Source organism: Gymnoscopelus braueri (genome assembly GCF_963280865.1).
Source record: "Gymnoscopelus braueri genome assembly, chromosome: 20".
Classification (NCBI taxonomy): domain Eukaryota; kingdom Metazoa; phylum Chordata; class Actinopteri; order Myctophiformes; family Myctophidae; genus Gymnoscopelus; species Gymnoscopelus braueri.
In genome coordinates, this window is record NC_137622.1 from 34,985,330 (window position 1) to 35,013,126 (window position 27,797).

General features: G+C 41.3%; 2 protein-coding genes across 5 annotated transcripts in view; both read right to left on the reverse strand.

Annotated features, from left to right (window-relative positions):
* med12 (mediator complex subunit 12) overlaps positions 1-2,533 on the reverse strand; it is a 50,573-nt gene extending 48,040 nt beyond the window's left edge. For all 4 annotated transcript variants that reach the window (XM_080416352.1, XM_080416351.1, XM_080416353.1 and 1 more), the window contains exons 1-2: positions 2,408-2,533; positions 324-428 (exon numbers count right to left, since the gene is read on the reverse strand). In XM_080416352.1, the coding sequence (XP_080272478.1) occupies positions 324-428; positions 2,408-2,512 (210 nt within the window). In that variant the 5' untranslated portion in view covers positions 2,513-2,533. The remainder of the gene's footprint in view (positions 1-323; positions 429-2,407) is intronic.
* A 4,658-nt stretch (positions 2,534-7,191) lies between these two features.
* Positions 7,192-27,797, reverse strand: part of LOC308075835 (ATP-binding cassette sub-family C member 5) — a 69,490-nt gene continuing 48,884 nt past the window's right edge. Inside the window, 11 exon segments of the mRNA XM_080415811.1 lie at positions 7,192-7,875; positions 9,508-9,672; positions 11,694-11,807; positions 12,270-12,348; positions 14,570-14,729; positions 15,059-15,251; positions 17,408-17,497; positions 21,721-21,907; positions 22,830-22,958; positions 26,993-27,146; positions 27,555-27,684. Of these exon segments, the coding sequence (XP_080271937.1) occupies positions 7,771-7,875; positions 9,508-9,672; positions 11,694-11,807; positions 12,270-12,348; positions 14,570-14,729; positions 15,059-15,251; positions 17,408-17,497; positions 21,721-21,907; positions 22,830-22,958; positions 26,993-27,146; positions 27,555-27,684 (1,506 nt within the window). The 3' untranslated portion in view covers positions 7,192-7,770.

Below are 27,797 nucleotides of genomic sequence, written 5' to 3' on the forward strand. Positions count from 1 at the left end.
CTGAGAGTGTACAAATGGAACCAAATGGACCGGGTCCATTTGGTTCCATTTGTACACTCAGAGTTAAATCAACACTGATGATGATGATACTACAGTGTAGATTGGGACTCCCAAGAAATCAGAATGGTTGAGTCCCTGGCATATCTTTTCAAATGGGGGCCCGTGAGCAAATATGCGCCAATTTGGGGGTCCTTGACGCGAAAAAGGTTGAAAACCACTGCCCTGTAGGAACCGTTAAGGAATTGGACCGTTAAGAGGGAATCGTTTAGAAAAAAAGGATCCATTCCCAACCCTAAACATGTCTGACTGCACTTCTTGCTTACCTTTGAAGGGTTGAAGTTGACATTTTTCGCACTGCCATGTTCATCTCCAGATACAGCCGGCTGATTGTTGAATCCTTGCTTCACGTTCAAAGCAGTCAATTCATCCTGGAACAAACAAGAGTGACTGGTTTATAGAAACGGATGCACACATGATGGAGCCAGCAGTAAGACACGCATGACAACGCAGGCACCAACACAAACAAGACATTTCCAAACAAAGAAAGTCAAGAATTAAAGATGTGTTATTATTACAACAACACACGTTTGTTTGACCAAGCCAAGTGATTGTTTTGTTTTTTTATCCTTAAAATGACTGAATGCTGTACTACTAGTGCCTGTATGTATAGACAACAATATTGATCTAACAATACACACACACACACACACACAAGCTCCTGTATGGTTCTTTAGAGGTTCTTCAGGTTAGTTTGGGCATATTTTGTCAAATGGTGCCATTTTTGTTTCGAGTGCATGTGGTAATATCTGGAATATTTATTGAAATATTGATATAAATAATAGGATCTAGGAGTTCCTTGCGGCTGTGCATATGGGTAAAGTACCTTCAGGTGGCTGCAATTCGAAACTAGCCCCTGTAAAAGTCATAACCTAGCCCCCCCCCCCCTCGAACTGTTTACTGTACATATGTTTAGTTTTTTCGTATTTTGAAACTGTTTATATGATGTTCTGCATAGTTGTGTATATCTGTCTGTCATTTAATGTCACTATGAATTGAGTACAAAGGACGCCAATGGCTTTCTTGGGTTTTTTAATTCCCATTAGCTGACCTTGTATTGAACTGTACTTTCATGTGCTTTTTTCTGCAAACTTCTAATAAAGAATTCAATCAATCATTCAATGCCATAAGGGTGATCTATCCAGTAACTATTTACCACTGAGTGTCGCTCCAAATGACTACGTGGTAGTAGCAAACCACATTTACATATTATGCTAATAAATAACACATCGCCAACTCTCAGTATCAAAGGTTGTTTGTTAAGTTAGTGGCAGTAGTGTTTTGTGTTTGTTTATGGCACTAGACTAGACCAGAGGGACACTTGCGTACGTCCCTGTCCATTCTAGATCCGGATGATTCCATAAGCTAGTTAAAACATGAAGCACGAAGATCCCTTTAAACCTGTGGTGGTCAGAGAGAGACTTATAGCTTCCTTTACAGATCAAACTACTATGTTAGTCACGCACCACTAAACAAACACACACACACACACACAGTGGTGGAAAAAGTACTCAAATTCCTTACTTAAGTAAAAGTACCAATACTGTAATGTAAAAAATACTCTGTTACAAGTAAAAGTCCAGAATTCTAAATGTACTTGAGTAAAAGTACAAAAGTATTGGCATCGAAATGTACTTAAAGTACCAAAAGTAAAAGTACTAAATATTTGAAAATAGCAGATCTACAAGCTCACAACGCTCACAACGATGCAACGCGTTGTGAGCTTGTAGATCGGTTATTTTTCAAATAGCCTAGGTATAAAATAGGGCTAAAGTGGTTAATGTATGTTTCATTATATCATAGTTTATATCTGAAAAGTAACTAGTAACTAAAGTTTTCAAATACATGTAGTGGAGTAAAAGTACAATATTTGCCTCTGAGATGAAGTGGAGTAGAAGTAAAAAATATTGGAAACTGGAAATACTCAAGTAAAGTACAAATACCTCAAAATTGTACTTAAGTACAGTACTTGAGTAAATGTACTTAGTTACTCTCCACCACTGTATATATATATAGTAGATAGAGTTAGTTAGCACACAGCTAAAACAAACAGCTAAAGCCCAAGTGGGTTGTTTTGGAAAGTGGTGTCTTCTTCTTTAGCTGCGATGCTAAAGCTTTAAGCTACTCGCCGCTACCCACCGACCGACCGACTGACACAAGCAGCAGCAGACCAGAGGCTGGGTTACGCTCATTGTTGTTGTACTGCAGCTAGCCTTTAGCATCGATGCTAGCTCCTCCTCGGCCTCTCGCTACAATACGCAGAGACCCCAAGCCCGAGTCACACACACCACATTCTGGGGCTAAAAAATACGGCTTTTTTAAGGGGCTTATATCGTGTTTGGTTTCTGACCTCTTTCTGCTTGGGGTCTTGCGGGTAGACGTCGGGAGGACCCAGGCGGGGCCTCTTCAGAGGCCGGTGCTCGTAACTTAGGATGCCGAAAGCAGCCATCATCATCCAGCGGCATCACATCACACACAGCCGAGCCCCGAGCAGCTTAGTAGTGATAGTAGGCTTACAGCGTTGCCAGGTTTTGGGAGAGAAGTAAGCAAACCCCGGGTCAATGAAAACGAGCCCAATGCGTCGGCTTTTTGAAAAAATATATATCTTTTTTTTAAAGTCCAAAATGTGGAATATTTTTGAGTAGTACTAGTACAGGGGTTCCTGGCACAAAATATTTTCAGATGGGAGGGTTCTTGGATAATACCATATTAATGTGGGGGTCCTTGACATGAAAATGTTTAAACCCTAGATTTGACAGTCTATCTTCTATGGTTTAAAAAAAAACACTAGTAAATAAGCCCTAAATAAGCAATTACACTTTAGAAACAAGCACACACAAAAAACACAACCCGCAACCACCAAGATTTGCAAGCAACTTTACAGAAAAACAAGCCCAAAGTCGCTTATAATAAGCAGACATGGCAACGCTGCTAGCTTTGACTACAACACATCCCACTTCCGGGACACTCACCGACGTTTGCTCCCCTCGATTTCAAAATAAAAGTTTCACAGTTTTTCCACACAGCCTCATTGATCAGTGTTGCTTGCCAAAAAAGCTGTTTAATATTTGTTGTTGTTGTTTATCAATTTAAATTGTCAAACCATTTAACACAAATAAATGAAAATGTTGTTAATAATAATGATAATAACAACACCAATAATACAAATATTAATTAATAACACACACACACACACACACACACACACACACACACACACACACACACACACACACACACACACACACACACACACACACACACACACATATATATATATATATATATATATACATACACACACACACACACACACACACACACACACACACACACACACACTCGCATGCGCACACACACATACACACATTTTCAGGAGGATATTATAGGCCTAGCCAATGCAGGAGTCATCTAAGAATATAGGTTCTTGTGTGTTGTCTCTGACGGTAAGGTCAGACTATATTGGATGTGATTTGGCAAGGCCATAAACCTTACAGGTTATTCACTGCTTTGAGCATGCATGAGTCTATCTGTGCTATCTCAGGACCCATGGGACATGTGCTACAAAATATGAGTGAGTGAGCACAATGCCTTTTCACAGCCAGGTTCAATCTTCACAAGACAGAAACGCTTTTAGTCTTAGGTTTCTCATTACTTTGTGCTTGACCTGTTCCACATCACAATATAGGTCTTATTGCTTTTGATCAAAAATATAGGCCTACCTATATATATTTTATAGGTTGACATGATACTGACAGGATATTGACCATGATACTGACATGATACTGACAGGATATTGACCATGATACTAACATGATACTGACAGGATATTGACCATGATACTGACATGATACTGACAGGATATTGACATGATACTAAGTTGACATGATACTGACATGATGACTATGATACTGACATGATACTGACCATGATACTGACATAATAATAATACATTTTATTTGTAACACACTTTATATTTGACACAAATCTCAAAGTGCTGCATTGCAATGGTCAACTATACACAGCTAAGCTAAGTCCATCTAGGCATGTACCTTGTTAAAAAGAAAGGTTTTTAGTCCCCTTTTAAAAGCGTCAACGGACTGTGGTGCTCTCAGATGGTCAGGGAGGGCATTCCGCAGCTGAGGAGCAGCTGAGCAGAAGGCCCGTCCCCCATGGTGCGGAGCTTCGTCTTGTGGGATTTGAGTGTGTTTGAATTTCCAGAGCGGAGGGAGCGGGTGGAGGTCGAGGGTTCGATGAGTTCCTTTAGAGGAGGGAGCATTGCTGTGCACTGATGGGTAAGGAGGGAGACCTTGTACTGTTTTTATTCTAAATGAGACGGGAAGCCAGTGTAGCGAATGGAGTATGGGTGTGATATGTTCATATTTCCGCACTTTCATCAGGATCCCAGCAGCACTGTTCTGAATGTACTGGAGCTTCCGGATGCTCTTGCTAGGGATCCCGATGAGAAGTGCGTTGCAGTAGTCAAGCCTTGAGGAGACAACGGCATGAAAACGTTTTTCGGCATCTGGCAGGGTGAGTGTGAGACAGAGTCTGGCTTTGTTTCTGAGGTGGAAGAATAGGGTTTTGCACAGGTGTTTAATGTGGGAATCAAAGGTCAGGTGTAAAGCCCTGTCACAGGGATGTCAGGCCCTGTCACATCAGGCCCCTCTCATAGCACTGTGACAGGGATGTCAGGGCCTGGAAGTCCTGTGACAGGGTATTGGATAGGGGGCACCGGCCCAAAAAAGGTTGAGAAACACTGGTCTAAATCTATGGGGCCAAGGGAGAGACTAGCCTGTTTCATTTAATTGAATTTTCACACAGGAATAAAACCCTAGGCTGACATTGTAGTTTGTTTTCCTGTAAATTAAAAGGAGGATAAAGATATTGACAGTAGTCAACAGTATTGTCAGTGCCTGGCCTGCACATTGGCACCAATCTAGCACAGCACAACCTTTATTTCTATTAGCTACAGCTTTGTGCTTTTGTTCATGTTTTTACCCTTCAGTAGATTTTAAAATGTACAGGGAAATTAACTACAAAATCGGCCTACAGTTCCATTCCCCTCTTATACTGTAATAATGATATACAAGATCACAAACAAGAGAGCATCGACATGTATAAAAAATACTTTATTGAAAAATAATTCTTGAAACAGAAATCAAACATTTACAAATAAAAATATATTCAAAAATTACAATCTCAAGTCTTGTACAAAAGCTATGCTTGACTATCGATGCAATAGAAAGATATTGCACATATTTTGTCTCATTGATCAGTGTTGGATTATAGGCTAAGGCATGGGTAAAAATCCTCAAGTATTAATTTAACTCTGAAAGCACACAAATGTAACATTTGGTTACATTGTTGCGCTTTCACAGTTACAAATGGCAAAAATATCACTGAGGATATTACTGTGTGCTCACAATCCTAAATTCTACTAAACATTATTATGAAGACCGTGGCAGGCCATCAGGCTGATTTCAACTTTGGTGCTTGTCTGTACCATTTTCTTCACTGCCCCCCCATATACAGCATCCACCATTTCACCTGTTACCATGTCACCGCAGGATATAATATTTTGCTACATCAAAACATGAAGTTCAACACTTCAGACGTTGCCGTGATAAAAAATATGCAGATTTATAACTTCTGCGATTTGGGATTTAGAGGTGCCGTTTTGAAACACTTGCGTTCAAATGGAAAAACACATGCATTCCATTCAGTGGTGGAAAGTAACTAAGTGCATTTACTTAAGTACTGTACTCAAGTACATTTTTGAGGTATTTGTACTTTACTTGAGTATTTCCAGTTTCCAATACTTTTACTTCTACTCCACTACATCTCAGAGGCAAATATTGTACTTTTACTCCACTACAGTTATTTGAAATCTTTAGTTACTAGTTACTTTTCAGATATAGATTATGATATTATAAAACATACACTAACCACTATTTTGCTATTTTATACAGTACATGGCTATTTGAAAATAGACAATCTACTAGCTCACAACGCGTCGCATTGCAACGCGTTGTGAGCTTGTAGATCTGCTATTTTCAAATATTTCAGTACTTTTACTTTTGGTACTTTAAGTATATTTTGATGTCAATACTTTTGTACTTTTACTCAAGTAAATGTTTAATTCCGGACTTTTATTGTAACAGAGTATTTCTATATTGCAGTATTGGTACTTTTACTTAAGTGAAACATTTGAGTACTTTTTCCACCACTGATTCCATTACATAATAATAAAACAACAACTGCAGGGGGCCGCTCGCACACACTCCATCTGCAAGGATCTGCAGAAATGAATACGCCACATTAATTCAACAAACGATTAGGCGTATCGAAGAGGAAAACGCACAAATAAACTTGACAAACTCAGTGTTTTCAGACAGTGTTTTCAGACAGGGTCTCAGTGGAATGGGTACCTTGACCTGGTGTTCTGGAGGTATGGTGTCTCTCGACTGATAAGTGCTCAGTCATTCATGTTAGCATTGCAACACTCCAGATGCCTCTCTATGCTCCATAGAGCAATGGTTTTCAACCTGTGGGTCGGGACACCCAGTGGGGGGATCCCCAGATGACAGTGAAGTGACAATTTAAGGACTTTTAAGACCTTTTTAGCACCTCAAAAAACGTAAGAAAGAAAAGAAAAAAAGGCCATTACTGCATCAAAAGTAACAAACGATACTATAAAACTGGTCAAACATTGGCCAAATTGTCAAATAATATAAGAAAGAGAAAGACATTGTGAAAATAGCAGATCTACAGGCTCACAACGCAACGCAACGCGAGGCGTTGTGAGCTTTTAGACCTACTATTTTCACAATATTTATCTGTGGAGCAGAGTCAAACAAACAAATAGAATGCCTCAACTCTGACAATTCAGGGTGGGGGGGGTCCACCAGTTCAAATATGATTATTTCGGGGGGTCCCCAGTTCAAATATGATTATTTTGGGGGGTTGCAGCCTGAAAAGGTAAGAACCACTGCTGCCAAAGAGTGCGACTATAATTGATCAGCGCTGCCATTGATCATAATCTCACGGTGGCCATTTTGCTCTTACATCATATTCGGGTGGTGGAGGTTCACCGCACCCCCCCCCCCCCCCCCCCTCACACACACACACACACACAGTACCATGTGAATCAATGGTGGCATGATTTTCTTATCTGCACATTGACTGAACAGTCATACTCTGTGCCAGCATTAAAAAAAAACCTATGAAATAAATTCTGAGACTGGTCGATTATCATACAGTACATCCTGGAGATAGCTACTGTGTGTGGGAGTCCTTGAAGCACCGCAAACAGATATACTTCCATGTATTATTCCATAGAATATGAAGTGCCATTGTCAGAGACACTGCTCCGTCTCGCTTGAAGGTAAATCCTTTGGCCTTCGAGAGAAACACACTTGGGAAATTGTGACGCCGCTTTGCAAAGAAAAGACGACTAACATGTGTTTCTTTGCATAGTTAGATTTGTCCGCGACCACGTTTTTCACCCTTGGAAACGTGATCGCCATAAAGTCTTTGGTTTTTAAAATCAATAGACATTATTAATCTCAGTAGCCATATACTATGTATACAAATATATAATTGTTTTTTTCTTTTCCAGAGGACACTTTCACTCAATGGCAGGATTGGGTGGACTAATACTTTTGTGCACCTCAGTTTAGCCGGCCATGTTTTCTCCCATTGTCACGGGGTTCAGCACTGGTTTGTTTCCAGTGCGGTGTCTGACGCCTCTATCATGGCCCTGAATCTGGAGTTTTCATCAGCCAGGAGCGCGGCAGGACTGTCAAACTCCAAGATCTGTGGTGATACAAAGAGAATCAAACAAATGTATGTCAGCATAAAGAATCTGTATTATAACAAATATTTGGACTAGAAGTTTAACTACACGGCTTCCCTATTTTGGGCAATTTTCTTTTAAAGAAAACGTACACGGCTTAAAGGTAGGGTAAGTGATATCTTTTGGTTAAAACAAAAAGGGTTTTGTTAAAAGGTTAAAGCTCTATATTCTGATAGTACTCATTGCTATAGAGTGTTTGTTCAGTAACATGGGTCTTTCTGTCTCTCCAGCTCTTTAATAGACAGAAAATACATTTTCAGGTAGGTGACACAATTTCAGCCAATCAGGAGAGAGTACCCATTTATCAGCTTCATTTTTATAGTGTTAATCTGTATCCTGTCTGAGTTCTCTGTCCTGATTCGATAAAATTGGTATCCTGACCTGAAAATGCATTTTCTGTTTAATAAAGAGCTGGAGAGACATGGAGACTCCTGTTACTGAACAAACACTCTATAGCAATGAGTACTATCTGAATATAAAGCTATTTAACACTTATTTTAACAAAAGAAAATCACTTAACCTACCTTTAACCTCTTGAAATTACTTGAACCCTTGCAGTACTACTCTGGGGAACATTCACCGAAAAATAGCCAATCTACAAGCTCACGACATTGTGAGCTTGTAGTTCGGGCGATCGGAGATTTGGTGTGGAGGGAAAATAATCAACTAAGTATTAGTTTACTAAGTATAGAGTTCACACACGTGGTAAACAGCAGTGGTTCAATGCCTGGGAATACATTGACCTTGGTGTGGAGCTGGCTATGTTTGAAAAGTATAAGGCAAAGAAAAACCCCGGACCAAGTTTATGTTAACCATGGTCACTGGGCATGCACTTCACGTTCTGCACTCGCCCCCTCAGCCTCACTCACACAGACTGCAAATGCTCTGCTCCCCCCCAGTGCCAAGTGACCATGAAAGTTGAATACGTGCCGTCTTATCCGATCCATCACTTAACCCGCTTAAGACCGGGAACGCATCTGTGTGTCGTTTCTTTTTTTATTTCTTTGGGCTATTTAAAAAATAGCAGATATACAAGCTCATAGCGCGGCACCGAGTGCCGCGCTATGAGCTTGTAGATCTGCTATTTTTAGGGAGAAATAGCAGATCTTTTGAGTAAAATATGTTAAAGCAAACATCTTTTACTCAAATATTTTCTTCTGGGGGATTCTACAAATCTCTTCTAAATCCTAACAGTTTTTTTTTTAAAAACATACGTTGCTATAATCAGTGGTTCCCAAACTTTTTTCATGTCAAGGACCACCCAAAATTATATGTATTTGGCCGCGGACCCCCATCTCAAAATATGTTGTTCCAGAAGCAAAGATTTGAGTTAAAAATGTTCCCTTTAAAAAATAATATATATTCAAAGGTGCCACGCTATGAGCTTGTAGATCTGCTATTTTTTTAACAGCCCAAAGACATCTCAAGTGACAGAGAGAGACGCGTTGTTCCCGGATTGAATGGGTTAAAGGGACGGATGACTAAAGCAGAGGGGGTTCCATTTGACTTGGGGAATTTGTTTATATACCACAGGGGGGGGGGGGGGATCTTGGTATTAGGAACCCGGTGTTACTTATTTCACACACACAGACCTGGCCGTTGTCCAGCACCATGACCCTGTTGCAGCTCATCACGGTGTTCAGACGGTGGGCGATGATGAGGGTGGTGCAGCTGCCGAAGGAGGTACGAATGGTCTCCTGGATCAGACGGTCCGTCTCGTTGTCGATGGCCGCCGTCGCCTCGTCCAACAGCAGGATCTATGGGAGAGAGTTTTTTTTTTTTACATTGTATGAACTAACATCCTGAATGAGAAATGATGAGACGGGCTGAGAGACAAGACAAATTCTGTCTAAAGAAAATGAATGTGTGCTTATAATGCCTGCTACTTCTGTATTAAAGGGTGTTTTTGTTAAAACAGGGGTCTCCCTATGTCTCCAGCTCTTTAGTACAGTGATTCTCAACCTGTGGGTCGGGATCCCCACATGATCTTTGGGGGGTCCCTAGATGACAATTTAAGGACTTTTAAGACCTTTTTAATCCCTTAAAAAAAAGACCATTACTGCATCAAAAGTAATCAACAAACTATACCATAAAAACTGGTCAAACATTGGCCAAATTGACAAATAATATAATAAAGAGGCAAACGTAGTGAAAATAGCCAATCTACAAGCACACAACGCCTCGTGCTGCGAGGCGTTGTGTGCTTGTAGATCGGCTATTTTCACAATATTTATCCGTGGAACCGAGTCAAACTAATGCCTCAACTCCTACAATTCCAAGTGCTTGTCAGGGTGGGGGGGGGTCCCCAGTTCAAATATGATTATATTGGGGGGTCACGGCCTGAAAAGGTTGAGAACCACTGCTTTAGTAAACAGAAAATACATCCGGAAATAAACCTGGGTTACGGATTTTATCCAATCAGGAGAGAGAACTCCACAAAGATCATTTATCAGCTTCAATTTCATAGTGTTCCAGTTCCATGTTAGCGTGCACATTTTTGTGTTTCATTACTTTCGTTCCCTCTCCCGATGAGATCAAATTGGTATACCAATCTGAACATGTATTTTCTGTTTACTAAAGAGCTGGAGAGACTCCTGTTACTGAACAAACACTCGACAGTAACGATTGCTGTCCGAACCTAGAGCTATTTAACACTTATTTTAACAAAAACACACACACACACACACGCGCACACGCACACACACACACACACACACACACACACACACACACACACACACACACACACACACACACGCACACACACACACACACACACACACACCCTGTTTAAGATCAATCATGTTATTACAGTGTACATATTGGAAAACAACCCCAGGCTGCCCATAATGCATATTATTGATCCACATTTGGCCTCTTATCAAACCAGGTTTTTGAGGTGAAGTTACGATGCAAGCCATGGGGTGGCAATGTTAAGCCACGCAGAGGCTGCAGACTCTTTAGAGCAGCATGCAGTGCCATGTGAATTAATTGTGTGGATACTAGGCTATGTTATTTTGTTCTTCTCCCGGGTTCTAGAATTAAACTCAAATTCTTGGTGGGGCAAGTTATTGTGAGACATCCGAAAATATGTTTTGTGGAATCTAAGTGTTAACCCTTTTAGACCTGAGGCCGATTTGTTAAACGCCTTCTAAATCCTAACCTAGGTTTTCTGAAAAACTTACCTTTTTTATTCCAAAAAATTAAATAAATGTTTCTGTCGGGTGGAAACCTCATATATCCAAAACTGTTACTTTCCAGGATTCAAATTCAAAAGCAGCAAAAGTAGCTACTTTTGATGCTTTTGTGTGACTTTGTAGTATGATCAAGAAGGGCATTAATTTATGAAAAAAACACAAAAAGTCAGAATATGGAGATAAGAGGTTAAATGGGATAGTTCACCCTAAAAATCTCTCTTTTTCTATGAATTAGTCACCCCCATGCCACGGAGAATTCATGGATATTCTTTAGTTTTGACCAGCGGACCGCTATAGACAGCGGTTCTGGTAGGAGACACAAAGGAGACTCTTTGTGTCTCCTACCGGAACCGCTGCTGGTCATCAAATTATTGGCTTAGGTATATATCCATTCATTCAAGTCTCCATGGAGTGACTAATCGATAGAGAAAAAAAAGTCATTTTGGGGGTGAACTATCCCTTTTAGCCCGACAGCAACGATATCTAAAATGACACACACATGCTTTCCCCCGGATTGAAAGGTATAACAACATTATAGGCTTATTTCCAGGTCTAAATGGATTAAATGGCACCAGGCATACCTTGCTGTGTCTCAGCAGGGCTCTGGCGACGCACAGCAACTGTCTCTCTCCAACTGAAAAGTTCTCTCCGTTCTCTGTCACCTCTGAGTGGAGGGAGTGTGGCAGCTGGCTGATCTGAGAGGGTGGCATGGTGGAGACGGGTGAATGGGGTTATTATGACAAGCTAGAGCTCATTTCTTACTACTGTGCAGGGGTTCCCAAAGCTTTTCTGAGTCCAGAGTCAGTGGTGGGAAAAGTACTGAAATGTTTTACTTAAGTAAAAGTATCAATACTGCAATGCAGAAATACTCTGTTACAAGTAAAAGTCCAAGTCAAAATTTACTTCAGTGAAAGTACAAAAGTATTGGCATCAAAATGTACTTAAAGTACCAAAAGTAGAAGTACTCATTATGCAGAATGTCCCATTTCGTTCACAATGTAGTGTTCACAATGTATACAAATCTTTTGAAAATAGCAGATCTACAAGCTCTCAATGCGTCGCAAAGTGACGCATTGTGAGCTTGTAGATGTGCTATTTTCAAATAGACGAAGTTCGGGATAAATATTAATATTATTTTCAACCATTATTCCACCTACCATCTCTTTAATATGGGTCTTCTCCAGTGCATCCCATATCTGGGCATCAGAATATTGAGACCATGGATCTAAATTTGTCCTGTTGGGAAAAAAAATTCACAGTCATGATCTTTAGAAAACAACAGCTCTTATTTAACCAGCAGCTATCCCACCAATACATGCAATGCTTTTGTAGTTTTACACACAAGTCAAATTCTGAATACAGGTATTGTAACAGAGTATTTCTATACAGGGGTACTGCAACTTTTACTTTAAGTAAGAAATCAGAGTACTTCTTCCACCACTGCATATAGGCACTTAAAGTATATCTACATGCCTACCTGTATAATATATGTACACTTTGATACATGTTATTGTTCATACCCATAACCAACTACTATATGCCCATCTTACTGTGACAGATTTCCTATTATGTTTACTCATGTCCGGTCAGTCCAAGTGCAGACAGCCAGTTCATTCTATTTATAATATCTGTTCTCATTGCTGATAGAGGCGTAGGTTTTGTGTGCGTTCTATGTCCACCTAATGATAGCGTATACCATTGGTTCTCAAAGTGGGGTCTGGGGACCCCCAGGGGTCCTTGAGGGAGTTCCAGGGTGTCTCCAGCTAAATGATGTATAGTTAGGAACCAAATTGACCCTTATGGGTCTGTAACTCTGAGATTGTACAAATAGAACCAAATTGACCCTTATGGGTCTGTAACTCTGAGATTGTACAAATAGAACCAAATGGACCCTAATGGGTCCATTTGGTTCCATTTGTACACTCTCAGAGTTAAATTAACATTGATTTTACAATATAAATTGGGGTCCCAGAGATAGAAATGTCATTAAATGGGGGTCCGTAGCCTAATGCATATCAAACTGGGGGGTCCTTGAAATTAAAATGGTTGAGAATCACTGCTAGAGCCGTAAAAATCTTCTCTTATGGGGGTCCCTGAGGCATATCTTTTCAAATGGGGGTCTGCGGGCTAATAAGTGTCAATTTGGGGGTCCTTGACATGAAAAAGTTTGAGAACCACTGGCTTATACACTCTACACTCCTGACCAGGGCACAGAGGGCCAGGTCGGATCATGTTAAGTCATTTTTATACTGTCTTTTATATTATATTGTTAATCTATTGTTGTGTGTGACTGATGTGACTACTTATTCTGTTCTTGTTCCTAATACCTGTATCTTTGTTTCATCCTTACTGCGGTGTTACTATGACAACTGAATTTGGCTCAGGATCAATAGAGGTCTGTCTGTCTGTCTGTATCTATCTATCTACGAGCCATTCTTCAAACCCCCTCTGAAGTAGTCACACAAGAGCACTTAAAAAAAGGTAATTATGTACTGTATCTATATACAGAATATTATCTCTGTCAGGTGGAAACCTTGTATGTCCAACGCCACTACTTTTCAGGAAATGGAAAAAAAGATCCAATGGATCCAGTGTAGTTATTATTTAGTTTTTGTTAACAGTTCTCATTGGTTAAATATTTATAAAACCCACAGACACACTTTCCTGCTGTGTCATCATTTTGGGCTTTATAGGAGACAATTGTAAAAACATTTCTGAAATAGCGAAAACAGCCAATCTACAAGCCCACAGCATGTCACAATGCATATTTTTCGTACAACAAATTATAAAATATGGCATAAATGTATATATATACATATATTTTTTGTATTATCATAAAAACATGAACTATGGAGATGCAAGGTTTCTGCCTGGCAGCGATGATGACATAGTCCCTGCCAGTGTGGTAATTGTAATCGGTGACCTTGGTTTGATAACCTCTGTTTTGAAGCCACAAGAATATCCCTCTCACAGGGTCTGGACAGTGTGGCGAGAGAAACGAGCAACTAGGTCTATGAAAACAAGGCCAAAAGAAGTGACTATAGGCCACGTGAGCATTGGATATTTGAAAATAGCAGATCTACAAGCTCACAACGCGTCGAGCTTGTAGATTTGCTATTTAAAAAAGAAAAGTGGAACATTTTTTATATCTTTTTAAAACATTTTAACAACACAAATCTGGTACAGGGGTCACAAAATACTTTTAGATTGGGGGATCCGTGGACAAATACATTAATTTGGGGGTCCTTGTCATGAAAATGTTTGAGAACCACTGGTTTAAACAACATAGGAACAAAGTCCAAATAAGCAACTACACACAAGCCCAAAGATATAACGCAACCCCGCAACTACCAATATTTACAGGTGACTTTACAGAAAACCAAGCCCAAAGTCGCTTCTAATGAGTGGACATGGCAACACTGGGTCTGGAGTATGGGATCAAATTGGAGTGGACTACCTGACGGTGCCAATGAAGAGGACCGGCTCCTGGGGAATGATGGCCAGCTTGCTGCGCAGCTCCTCCAGACCCATGTGGGCGATGTTGAGTCCATCCACGACAATGGAGCCACCCGTCAGCTCCACCAGTCTGAACAGAGCCACGCCCAGAGACGACTTTCCTGTCGACACCGTGCAAAGATGGAGAGTTTTATGGAAGGTTTAGATTTATTCCGAGAAGAAGCCCTGCAAGCTCTACAAGCTCACAACGCCTCTCAGTGCGAGGCATTGTGAGCTTGTAGATCGGCTATTTTCCACGATATTTATCCGTGGAACCGAGTCAACTAAATGTAATGCCAACAATTCCAAGTGCTTGTCAGGGTTCAAATATGATTAATTTTGGTGGGTCGCATCACTGACATGTTTGGAAACCCTTGTGCTAGAGTTCATGTGGTTTGCTGTTCATGTTGCGTATAACTATTTTGGCCAGTTGGGGGTGGTTCATTCATACCTGAGCCGGTGCGGCCCACGATGCCGACCATCTCCTCGGGTTGGATGTCGAAGGACAGCTTCTTCAGCACCAGAGGCAGGTCGTCACGGTAACGCATCTCCACGTCCTGGAAGGAGACCCTTCCCTGGTGAGGCCAGCAGGGGGCAGGAGCGGACGGCTCAGGACCCCGTCTGGGAGCCTCGCTCTCCAAACTCTGGGAGGAGGAGAGAGAGAGAGAGCGATAGATAGAGGTCACAACAATCATGCAATTTTGCTTGGAAATTAATTGTCATACAAAAAAAGAATTGCGATTAAAGATTTGATTGTGTTTTGGGGATTGAACATTGGAACACATGCATAAAAACTACATTTGTCTTTGCCTTTTAGGCTTTTTAAACATAAATTGCACAGTGTATCTAAACTGACCTGAAGAACGTCCATTGCGGATCGGAACATTGCCATACTAATTCAATTCATGTTAGCCTTATTGGCCCAGCACCCATTATCCATGTGCGTATAATTACTGTAAGTATGCTTTGACAGGGTACCTATGACAAATAATTTAAATACGAATGACTGATGATGGCCGGTACCAATAATCAAAATGAATAATGCAACATGGCCAAAACAGGCCTTATATTTAATAATTCTATACTTAAAAAAGGTTTTAAAACAGTGGACAAATTGCCAATCTACAAACTGAGCATGTAGATCTGCTAATTCCACTATTTTTAAAAAGGGTTGAAAAATGTATGAAATCAACGGGTGAATTTATACAGATGAATGGAAAAAACAATTCTGACGATAATGCGAAAAAAATAACTGTGATTTATCTCAAATAATTGCTCGATCGGGCAATTATCTAATAAATGTCACAGGCCTAGCTGTGAACACGCCTTCCAACTGCCCTGCAGTGTTAACAGAGTAATTCACAGATCTGCTCGTTCCAGGAGGAGCGTCTCCTGGCAAGAACAAATTGATCGCCTTTTCCGGTCTGATGGCTGTTAGGCGAAAAATGCCCTGTCATGTGCCGTGAAGTGTAGCACACACTCGCCTCCATCTGCTTCCTGCTGGGCTTATCACACTCTCACGCACACACACGCACTGCTGTCCGAGACTGCCCTGAGCTTGAGTCCTCCTTTAATCTGTGTGTGTGTGTGTGTGTGTGTGTGTGTGTGTGTGTGTGTGTGTGTGTGTGTGTGTGTGTGTGTGTGTGTGTGTGTGTGTTATGTGTGCATTATGTGTGGATATCGTTGCTGTCAGGCAGAAACCTCCTATCTCCATATTCTACGTTTTTGTGTTTTTCCGTTAAATTAACACCCTACTTCAGGGGGTCCGGGACCCCTAGGGGGTCCTCAGAGTTACTACAAGGGGGGCCACCAAATCTTTGTGTGATATGATTTTCTTTTTTACATTAACCACTTGAACCCTAGCATCCCTTTTCTGGGGAGAACTTTAGCTAAAAATAGCAGAGCTATATATAGAAGTTCAAAACGCCTCGCGCTGCGAGGCATTGTGAGCTTGTAGATTGGCTATTTTTGGCAAAGAGGTATAAGGTGTAGAGGGAAAAAAGAGCAGACCAAGTAAACAAAAAAAAAGTTTAACCTGAAACACAATTTTATTGCGAACGCGGAAGGAGGCCGCCCAAGTGCAGCTTACTATGCCACCGTGCTCGGGGTGTGTGTGTCTCTGTCTGTCTGTGTGTGTGTCTCTCTGTGTGCAGTATGTGTGCAGCCGCGCCCCCATGTCACTCGCGCTCTCATTGGCTGCTGACAGATGTCAGAGTGGAGCCGTGCATAGATGAGTAGGAACTCTGAAACTCCGTGCATAGGAGAACCATATCCCCCCAATTAAATTCAATACGAGGCGGAGGCAGTCACGTCACTTTCTCTCTACGCTCTCCCCATCACGGTGAAATAACACGGATTATTAACACGGAAGTCCGTAAATACACAACATAACAATTTCAAAAAGACAAAAAAAATAAAATAGGGCTGCGTTCGCTTCCAGCGTTCACGCGTCTTACTTGTACAATATAGAGAGGGGGGTCCCTGCTTCAACTCTCTCTCAGCTAGGGGACCTTGGCCTGAAAAAAGTTGAAGACCCCTGCCCTACTTGATCATACTACAGCGTCACACAAGAGCATCAAAAGCAGCAGATCCACAAGCTCGAAATGCGGCGCGAAGCGACGCGTTTCGAGCTTGTAGGTCTTCTACTTTTGATGCTCTTGAATTAGAATCCTGAAAAGTAATAGTTTTGGACATATGAGGTTTCCACCCGACAGAGACGATATACTATCCCTGGTAGCCAAGCGACCGTGTGTTTCACCCACAGGGATGCCACTGGCCATACAATACGTGCTGCTCTTACCTCTATGTAATGATTGATCCGCTCCACCGACGTGAAGCGAGCCTCCGTCTCTGACAGGAGCCTCACAGTGAACTGGAACAAGCCGGTCAGCTGGGGAAGAAGAGACAAGAGACAAGTACCCAATTATATTACACCAGACATTAAAGGAGCATTTCACCCCTGGAAGAACTTACAGTCACTCAATGTTAATAATATTTGTAGTAGATAACAGTAGCAAAATTTGAAATTTGCACCCTATGGCCAGAAAAATATAGAAGTCTGTGTGTTTGACTGTGGTTTGACTGGACTGCTGCATTACTACAATGACCATAATGCTTTGGGGCACTGCCCTTCCCTGTGCGGAGGGGAGGCTGCGTGGGGGTGTGGTCTAAATTGTAGTCAGGAAATAAGGTGAGATAAAGAGACTATGAGTCAAATGACTCATAGTCTCTGAGGATATGGATAAAAATCTAAAAATACAGATAAAACACAAAAAACACACCAGGATCATGTTTATGGGTCCTAGACAAAAATAGGGGTTTGATGCAAAATCGGTGAAATGTCCCTTTAACGACTCGAGCCCCTATACTTGATTGACCGGAGTCCCTCAGGACTGTATACTAGTGTCTTTTCCGTTTTCGCTCGACATTAAACATCTTCTAAATAACTTGGTAGTAGTCGGGCTTGAGGGCGTTCATCCACTGAAACACTGCCAGAGTAAATAAATAAATAAAGCCCAGACTGCCAGCGATTTTTCAATTTTCTTACCCTTTTCAAGTAGTCACAGAATATTTATCTCCGGTATGATCAATCCCCCTGATGGTTGCTAATCACGGAGGGTTTCACTGTGCTTCCGTGAAAAGAAAAAAAATGTCATTGCGACTTCCCGTTCGCTTGTCATACGCCGTTGAAAATAGCATGTTTCGCCAAAAAATACATATTAAAACACAGGAGCCGAGATACAGAATATTTCCCAAATACTTTAACCAGGAAGTGAATGGAGCAGTACATCTTTGGATCACGTTATCTCCTGGTTCTGTGTGAGAATAAAAATACATTTAAAAAAAAGACATCACAAGACATCATTGGCAGTGAATGAGTTAATCATTAACCCCTCTCTCTCTTTATCTCTCTTTCTGTTGTTCCCTCCGGATCTCTCTGTGACTGTCATTAATGTCTCTGTCAACCATTTTCAAAAATAGCAGATCTATAAGCTCACAACAGACCATGCAAGCAACACATTGTGAGCTAGTAGATCTGCCATTTTCTGTGAAGGTGTCCCCCAGAATACGAATGCTTAAGTGGTTTAATGCCCTATATGCACTTCGTTGTACGACAAACAGCGAAAACAGCCGACCCACAAGCTCACAATGTGTTGCATGGCGACTTGTTGTGAGCTTATGGATCTGCTATTCTTGAAAATTGTTGACTATAATGACAGTGACAGAGAGCCTGAGAGAACAATAGAAAAAGAAAGAGAGAGAGAGAGGTTAATGATTAACACCCTCAGGCCCAATTACTACCAAACACTCTCAATCTAAGTGCGCGGCGACGCCCTACAATGAACGAGCCGTAAAACCGATCAAAATTTACAACCCGACAGGCCGGATTTGCTGATACGGCTCTTTTTTTACCGTGCGTTGAATCAATTTCAATTCATGGCTCTCACGGCAGAGAGCCGCACCCCACGGCAATCCAACAGCGGATGGAATAATAAACACAGCATTACAAGAACTGCAATAAAGCCAAAACCCCAAAGAGCCAAACAAAAGAGGGAAGAAGATGCATTCTTTTATAGTGCTGGTCTGGGCACGCTGTTTTCTAACCCGTTAAGACCCGAGGCCCATTCTACAAACGTCTTCTAAATCCTAACAGTTTTATGAAAAACGTAATGTTGCTTTATAAGTGGTGCTCCAACTTTTTCATGTCAAGGACCCCCAAAAATGATATTGTATTTGGCCGCGGACCCCCATCTAAAAATATTTTGTTCCAGGGACCCCCAGAGGCAAAGATTTGAGTTAAAAATGTTCGCTTTAAAAGAATATATATATTCAAAGATTTGCACACATTTTCAAAATGTTTCAAAAATAGCCAAAGTGTAAAATAATGCTTTTTAGCTCAAATAAAAAAATGACCCATTAAGACCTGAGGCCAATCAGCAGTTATCACACTTTTTCGTGTCAAGGACCCCCAAGATGATATATGTATTTGGCCGCAGACTCCCATCTGAAAACCTTTTGTGCGAGGGACCCCCCCAGAAGATTTTTTTTTTTAAGTTAAAAAATAGCAGATGTACAAGCTCGCAGCTTGGCACGAAGTGACGCGCTGTGATCTTGTAGATCTGCTCATTTCTAAGAACCACTAAATCCTTCTGAATCCTAAGAGTTTTTTGAAACATTGTGCTATAGCCTACAGCTCAAATCTGAAATGACACAGATGCTTTCCCGGTCTTAATGGGCTAAACCTTTATTTATGCAGGGACAAGTTTTTGCTTTGGCACGCATTCACGCTCGTTTTGCTCGCTCTCCTTTTTTTCAAGAAATGCCCCCCATTCATGTTTGTACAGCTATACACTCACACACAACACAACACGACGACAACAACAGCCTTCTGTTCCGTTTGCCTGTGACGAGTACGGTTACATGTCTTATTCAAGGCCACCTTGAAAGTTATCATCGAGGGAGAGGAGAGAGCGGAAAAGTCCTTCTCTTTTTCCTGTCTTTTGAATAGTTAATGTGGGATTTCAAAACGAGAGACATTCCAGTCACAAGCCCTCTTCTATAACCTTTACACTACCCCCCCCCCCACTCCTCCCCCCTCCCCCATCCCACCTATCTTGAATACGTGCATGTACTTTGTATATATCATCGCTGTCAGACAGAAGAAACCTTGGACCGTATCTCCATATTTCATATTTTCACGTTTTTTCATAAGTGCATGCTCCAATTTTATCCCATTACAATCCGGGAATGCATCTGTGTCATTTTAGATTTCTTTGGATATTCAAAAATAGCAGATATACAAGCTCATAGCGCGGCACCGAGTGCCGCGCTATGAGCTTGTAGATCTGCTATTTTTTTTTAATCGTGATAAAAATAAAAATAACTTTGAATATAATATTTTTAAAGCGAACATTTGTTACTCAAATCTTTGCTTCTGGAGGTCACTGGAACAAAAACGCTTTTACAAATCTTCGCTTTAAAAAATATACAAAAAGTTTCAAGATTTTTCAAAAATAGCAGATCTACAAGCTCATAGCGCGGGCACTCGGTGTCGCGCTATGAGCTTGTAGATCTGCCATTTTTGAATAGCCCAAAGAAATCTGAAAATGACACATGCGTTCCCGGTCTTAATGGGTTATACTTCGTCATATGACAATGTCATATGTGTTCACAGTTTTTTTGTATTTTTGGGCTATTTGTGTCTTATTATGTTCTGAGCTCTCTCTGAACACTGTAATGTGTCATTGATGTTGTCTTCTCTCGACTGGAAAGCACTTTGGATCCACTCCTGTTGTTTTTAAGCGTGCTATGCAAATAAAGGTGACTATGTCACGCAAAAGCAGCAAAAAAATAGACAATCTACAAGCTCACAACGCCTTGCATTCTGACGTGACTATTTTTGTTCAAAACATTCCTGAAACGTTTTGAACGTTTTCACCTATAATGACGAGCCCAAAATAGGGACGCCGGGTTGAAAGTGCGTACGTCTGTCTAAATATTTAAATATAAAAGTAACGGGTTATATAAGTTTCCGTCTGACAGCGGTGATATGCATGTCGCTGCTGTCGGGCAGAAACCTTGTATCTCCAATATTGCAACTTTTTATGTCATTTCATCAAACAAGACTAACAAGAGTGTCGCTCAAGAGTAGTGAAAATAGCTAAATATTTTCACTATTTAAAACGGCACTATGTAACTTTTTTTTTAAATGAATACAATGTACTTTTGTCCAATTTGTATGGTGGAGTATGTTATTACAATATAACCAGGCTCAGGCCCGGACGGTTGGAGTAACCTAAAGGCACCTAGTCTGGGCACCTATAGGCTGGTGAGTCGCTAGTTCGACTCCCGATCCCGACGACCTTTGCAACGTGTGTCCCCCCCCCCATCTCTCTCCCCATTTCCTGTCAGTCCACTGTTCCTATCAATAAAAGGCAGAAAAAGACCCCAAAAAATATAACCAATATACATATTATATATATATACATATAACCGAAAATATATATAACCAGGTTCAAATCCGGGGTAGAAAAGAGAAAAATAATAAAAAAGAAACGGTTTGTACATAAAAGATTTCCACCTGACAGCGACGGTGTAGTTTGTTGTGCGTACCTGCACAGCGTATGAAATGGCCAGGCCTGCGTAGGCCGGGGTGATCTGGTGGTGCATGCAGACGATGAGAAGAGCCACGGCCGTGATGAGAGTGATGCTGATGAGGTCCAGGCGGACGGCGAGCCAACGCATAGCGCAGCTGAAGAGGTAGTAGGACGCCTGGTTGGTGTCCAACAATTCCTGGTACCTGGACGGAAAGATAAAGCACTCTTATATAGGGATGCAAAAAGTTCATCAAACCAATCCACTTATATATTTAAAAAAAAAGTAATAGATAATCGATAATTTAATACAATATTATCGATCCTTATTTTAGGCATGTCACTATAGGCAAAAAAAAGGGGAAAAAATAAAGAAATTACACGACAACGTTGTGTGACGAAGTATAAAATAGGGCTTAAGTGATTAATCGGTTCATTGATATTATTAAAAAAAACATAACGATTAAATGATTAATCGCAAGCGTTTCTCCAATTCAAAATCCCATAGACTAAAACGAGCCCAGTGATTCTGTCAGAGCGGTCATTTAAGATATCCTATCCTATTATATATCCTACTATCCTACTAATAAACCTCTGTCATCAAAACACTGTCATCAAAACACTGTCATCAAAACACTGTCATCAAAACCTTTCTGTTCCGCATGGTTCTCTTCAGTGGCTTGAGCAATAGATTTGAACTTGCACACAGGCATTGACCATTAGCATATGCACACAGCCACAACGCCAGCTTTTCACTTTCACAAAATGTAAGCCGTTTATTAGCGTTTTTTTGTGTAAACACAGTAGATTCCGAGTTCGGCCTATGGGATCATCTGTCATCGTGGCACACATAGCTTAGCTCAAACAGCTTAAACATCAACTTCTCATGGTTGTGGGAGAAAGAGAGAGCACATCCCCGAGTAAGGACTGGTTTAGTTATATTTGAAAAAGCGAGGGGACCAAGTGTATAGACCCCTGGGGGACCCTTGGTCAACGAAATACATAGGGTTTTAGTTTAGTGGTCAACACGCTATCTCACTATGTCTCTGTGACAACAAATAGGGGACAGATAGATAACAGTTTATCTGTAGGGTGAAGTGTCTCTATGAATGGTATTGTTGTTCTGACCTCTGGAGGAAGTCGTCTCCTCTTCCATAGGCATGGATGGTGGAGAGTCCCTGCAGGCTGCTGGTGATGTGCGAGGTGAAGGGTGATTGGCTGATGTTCTCCAGGCGCTTCAGCTCTCGGATCAGAATCCTGTTAAAAGCGGGTGACAGACACACACAGGATGTGGTGCGTTGAGCTAAAAGATGCGAGCGAGCGTGCAGCCGTGCACGCTGTCAAGACGTCTTATTCTTCATGTCAGTCATACTTGTGTGCGTGTGCTCGTGTTCCGTTGTTGCCTATACCTGCACTGTCAACACAGGCTGCTAATGCTTGATGTTTCTGAACCATTAAAAAAAAAAGTGTTAAAAGCCTTTTTAACCCATTAACACATTAACCGCCAAGAACGTAGTCCTACGGTCCGTTAAATCCAACTGTTAAGCGCCGAGACCGTAGCCCTACGGTCCACGGTCTTTTCGCGCTAAACATTTCCGGGTTCACTTTCGGATTTTTTTTTGATCCACTTCCGTTTCCGGTTTGATGACCGGAAACGGAATTATTTGGGATCCGGTTTTGACGATCACGTCCGCCCTCGTTCTACAGACGAAACTGAAACTCAATTCTCTTCCTGTAGTTTTTTCTCCTCGCATTTCACTGTTTAACGTAATCCGCTCTAACTACCATGGATACCCCGTTTGACACGTGGTTTTCACTGGGAGATACAGTGGGATGTCGCGGATGTAAACAGACCGTGTACGGCTCAATCTTAAGGATTTTAACAAGATCTATGGCGACATGAAAAAAACAAAAAAACAACAAAAACACCTTGGCACTGGTGAGTACATTATGAGATTAACCTCTGGCGGTCGATGTGTTAAGACCGGGAACGTATAGGCTACTGTATCATTTTAGAATTTTTAGTTATAACCATTATTTTATACTTTGGGCTATTCAAAAATAGCAGATATACAAGCTCGTAGTGCGGCACTCGAGCTTGTAGATCTGCTATTTTTGAAAAATCTTGAACATGCATATCTTTTTTTGAAACATTTTTAACTCAAATCTTTGCTTCTGGAGGTCCATGGAACAAAATATTTTACAAATCATCACTTTAAAAAATATATGTTAAAAGATTTGCACACATTTTCACGATTTTTCAAAAATAGCAGATCTACAAGCTCATAGCATCGGTGCCGCGCTATGAGCTTGTATATCCGCAATTTTTGAATAGCCAAATAAATCTAAAATGGCACAGATACTTTCCCGGTCTAAATGGGTTAAAGCTGTTACAAGTTATTTGACCCATTAAGACCTGAGGCCAATTCTACAGATGCCTTTCAAGATTTTTCAAAAATAGATGTACAGTACAAGCTTGTGAGCTTGTACATCTGTTATTTTAGAACAGCCAACGCTAAAATCTAAACCGACACAGATGCTTTCCTGGTTTTAATGGGTTAAATGTCCTTCTTAAGCATTTACAATACAGTTTTCATTACATAGTAATACATACAATAACAATGTCTATACGTTTTATACATTTGGTCCGAAATGCAATTTCTTAATTCAGTTATTTTGGGGGGGGGGGGGGGGCATTTTAAGAGGCAGTGGAGAGAGACAGGAAATGCGGCGAGCGAGAGAGTAGGGGAATGACATACAGCAAATGGTCAGTCCGTCCTGGGAACCTGAACCAGGGACATTTTCCTCCCATGTGGTACGCGCCCTATAACCACTTGGCTATCAGGACACCCAAGAATTCTGTCCTTTTTAGGAGCAATTTCATTTTTACGAAAAGCAACAAAAAAAACGTTACATGAACTATTACTACTTCCCTCCTACTACACAATCTCTACTTTTCTGGGGAGAGTTCAGACATTCTAGCTTGAAGTGCACGGCACCGCAGAGGAATGAGGGCCATGGAAAAGGCATTAACCCGTTAAGACCGGGAACGCATCTGTGTGTCATTTTAAGATTTATTTGGCTATTCAAAAATAGCAGATATTCAAGCTTGTAGATCTGCAAAACATTCTTTTTTATCGTGAAAATTTGTGCAAATATTAGAATTTTTTAAAGGGAACATTGGAATTAAATATTTTCAGATGGGGCTCCGCGGCCAAAGACATATCATTTTGGGTGGTCCTTGACATGAAAAAGTTTGAGCACCACCGATATTACAGCAACATACGTTTTTAAGAAAACAGTTAGGATTTAGAAGACACTTGTAGAATCCCCCAGAAGCAAAGATTTGAGTTACAAATGTTTGCTTTAAAAAAAAATATATATATATTCAAAGATTTGCACAAACTTTCACAACGATTTTTCAAGAATAGCAGCATCTACAAGCTCGTAGCGCGGCACCGAGTGCTTGTAGATCTGCTATTTTTGAATAGCAAAGAAATGACACAGATTCTTTTCCCCGGTCTGTATGGGTTAACTCCAATGATGGTTTGTGGTTGTGTGTGCCAGCCCAGTGGACAATGATGACAGGGAGAGAGAGCAGGCAGGTGACAGGAGGTAATTCTGTTGAGGACAGAACTGCCATTTCCTGGCAGCAGAGCAGAGAGAGCAGAGAGAGCAGAGCACTGGCCATTTTCTCTGGCCTCCCTCTGCCGCAGCGCATGCACCGTCTGATTTATGGGTGATATTACGGGCTTATGAGCACCGTCACCCCACAGACACACGATACGCTGGGCATAGCCAGAGAGAGAGAGAGAGAGAGGCCACCAGACCTCCAGTGTCCACAGGGAAGTGAGAGAGGTGACAGAGAGACAAAGAGAGAGACAGAGAGAGAGGGAGAGGGAGGGGGGAGCTTGTTGACAAAAGGTGTGGTGGCTTTCTACTTTTAGACACAACGGATAGGATGGATGATGCAATGAGGCCAACAATCCTCCCATGAATCATCCCCGTTTTCTCATAAAAGTAGAGGAGGAGGAGGAGGAGAGAGAACATGAGTCTTCCTCCTCTTCCCGCTCTGAGGCCGTGTTCCACTGTTTATGCCCCGGGCTTAAAGGGATACTTCACTTTCGGTCCGGGGACACATTTAAAAAAAATATTAAAAATAAATGAAAAAAGTTATGGAAAATTCATGGCCCCCTCACACATTAGTAGGACACTCTAATGCGTGAGGGGGCCATGAATTTTCCATAACTTTTTTCATTTATTTTTAATATTTTTTTTAAATGTGTCCCCGGCCCTAAAGTGAAGTATCCCTTTAAGGTTTAACTTCACCGTTTGAGTTTGACTAAAGACGCTTTTTAAGGAGCAGGTGATTTTACCAGAAAATCCACTTTGGTGGAACATAACAAACGTGACTTATTCAAATGCAAGGAGAGGCCCCTCGCGACTTTGCATGATATTTGATCCTCCTTTGTCAAGATGATTGACATGAGGGTGATTGATGCCAGGGGTGTGCGCGTGTGTGTCAGTGTGTGTGTGCGTGCGCGTGTGCGCGTGTGTGGGTGTGTGTGTGTGTCTGTGTGTGTGTGTGCACGCGTGTGTGTGTGTGTCTGTGTGTGTGTGTGTCATCATCATTACCTTTTGGAAAGGTTAAGATATTCTTGGAAAGAATATCGTCTCAACTTGCACCGAAAGGCATGATCAACCTGCTACACTGCGGTGCATCTGTGTCATTTCTTGCCATGTGTCTCTCCACTGTTTACTGTTCCACTGACTTAACCAGTTTATTTTTATTCACCTTTGATACAGTGGGCTTGTACATCAGTGGTATTATGCAATTACCACACGGCTCAAAATGATGACGACCAATTATTCACAAAAACAGAAGCAATACGCATCAATATTCTATGATTGTGCACACAAATATTTTTAAATTAATGAAATGTCAAACTGTCACTAGGTTGCTCAGCCCAGACGAAAGCAATCCAATCTAATCCACTTTAATTATAGAGCACATTTAAGTGTTGAACCTACAGTAAGTTCTGTACACTCCAATGGGGTGGAAGATCGTTCCACAGTTTGGTCGCTACAGCGGCTTGTAGATCTGCTATTTTTAAACGATTTATCATACATTTTAGACATTTGAAAACTTGTGAAATGGGACATTCTGCATATAGAGTACTTTTAATTTTGGTACTTTTAAGTATATTTTGATGCCAATACTTTTGTTCTTTTTTACTCAGGCACATTTAGAATCGGCATTGATACTTTTACTTAAAAGTAAAAACACTGACCTGGCGACACGGTTGGCGACGCAGAGGAAGGCTCCCAGGGGCACGATGGAGATCAGGAACCAAGGGAAGACGATGCCCAGCATGCCAATGCAGAAGAAAACCTGGAGCAGGTTCTGGAGCAGCATCTCAGCCTGCATGATCAGACGCACGTCCACTGTGGGAGAGAGAGGCCATCATGTTGTAGAGCGGCTATTTTCAAATGGCCCAAATGTATATAGGGCTGAAGTGGTTAATGTATGTTGTGTAATAATAATCAAAATCTACCAAGTAACTAGTAACTAAAGTTTTTAAATAATTGTAGTGGAGTAAAAGTACAATATTTGCCTCTGAGATGTAGTTGAGTAGAAGTAAAAGTATTGGAAATTGGAAATACTCAAGTAAAGTACAAATACCGCAAAATTGTACTTAAGTGCAGTACTTGAGTACAGTACTCCACCACTGAAAATCACACCATGCCTGTGTGTGCTACAACACGACTCCTTCTATATGCAGACTTCACTGGCTGACTGAGAAGAACTCTCTGGGGAGTAGCAGTAGGCCATAGGAACCAGGCCCTACTCACCTTCATCCATGTCTCTGGAGAAGCGGGTCAGAATGCGGCCCAGTGGCGTCGTGTCGAAGAAATGCATGGGGCTGAGGAGGAGCTTCCGGAACAGCTTGTCATGGAGCACCGAGGCAGCCTTCACCGTGCACTGTCAACAAGAACAACACGCCATGATGATTGAAAGGAGGCTTTAAACTAGCGACTGGAAGCATATAGTATTTATGACAATTTCTATCAAGGTAAGAAAATCTAGTTTGTCAA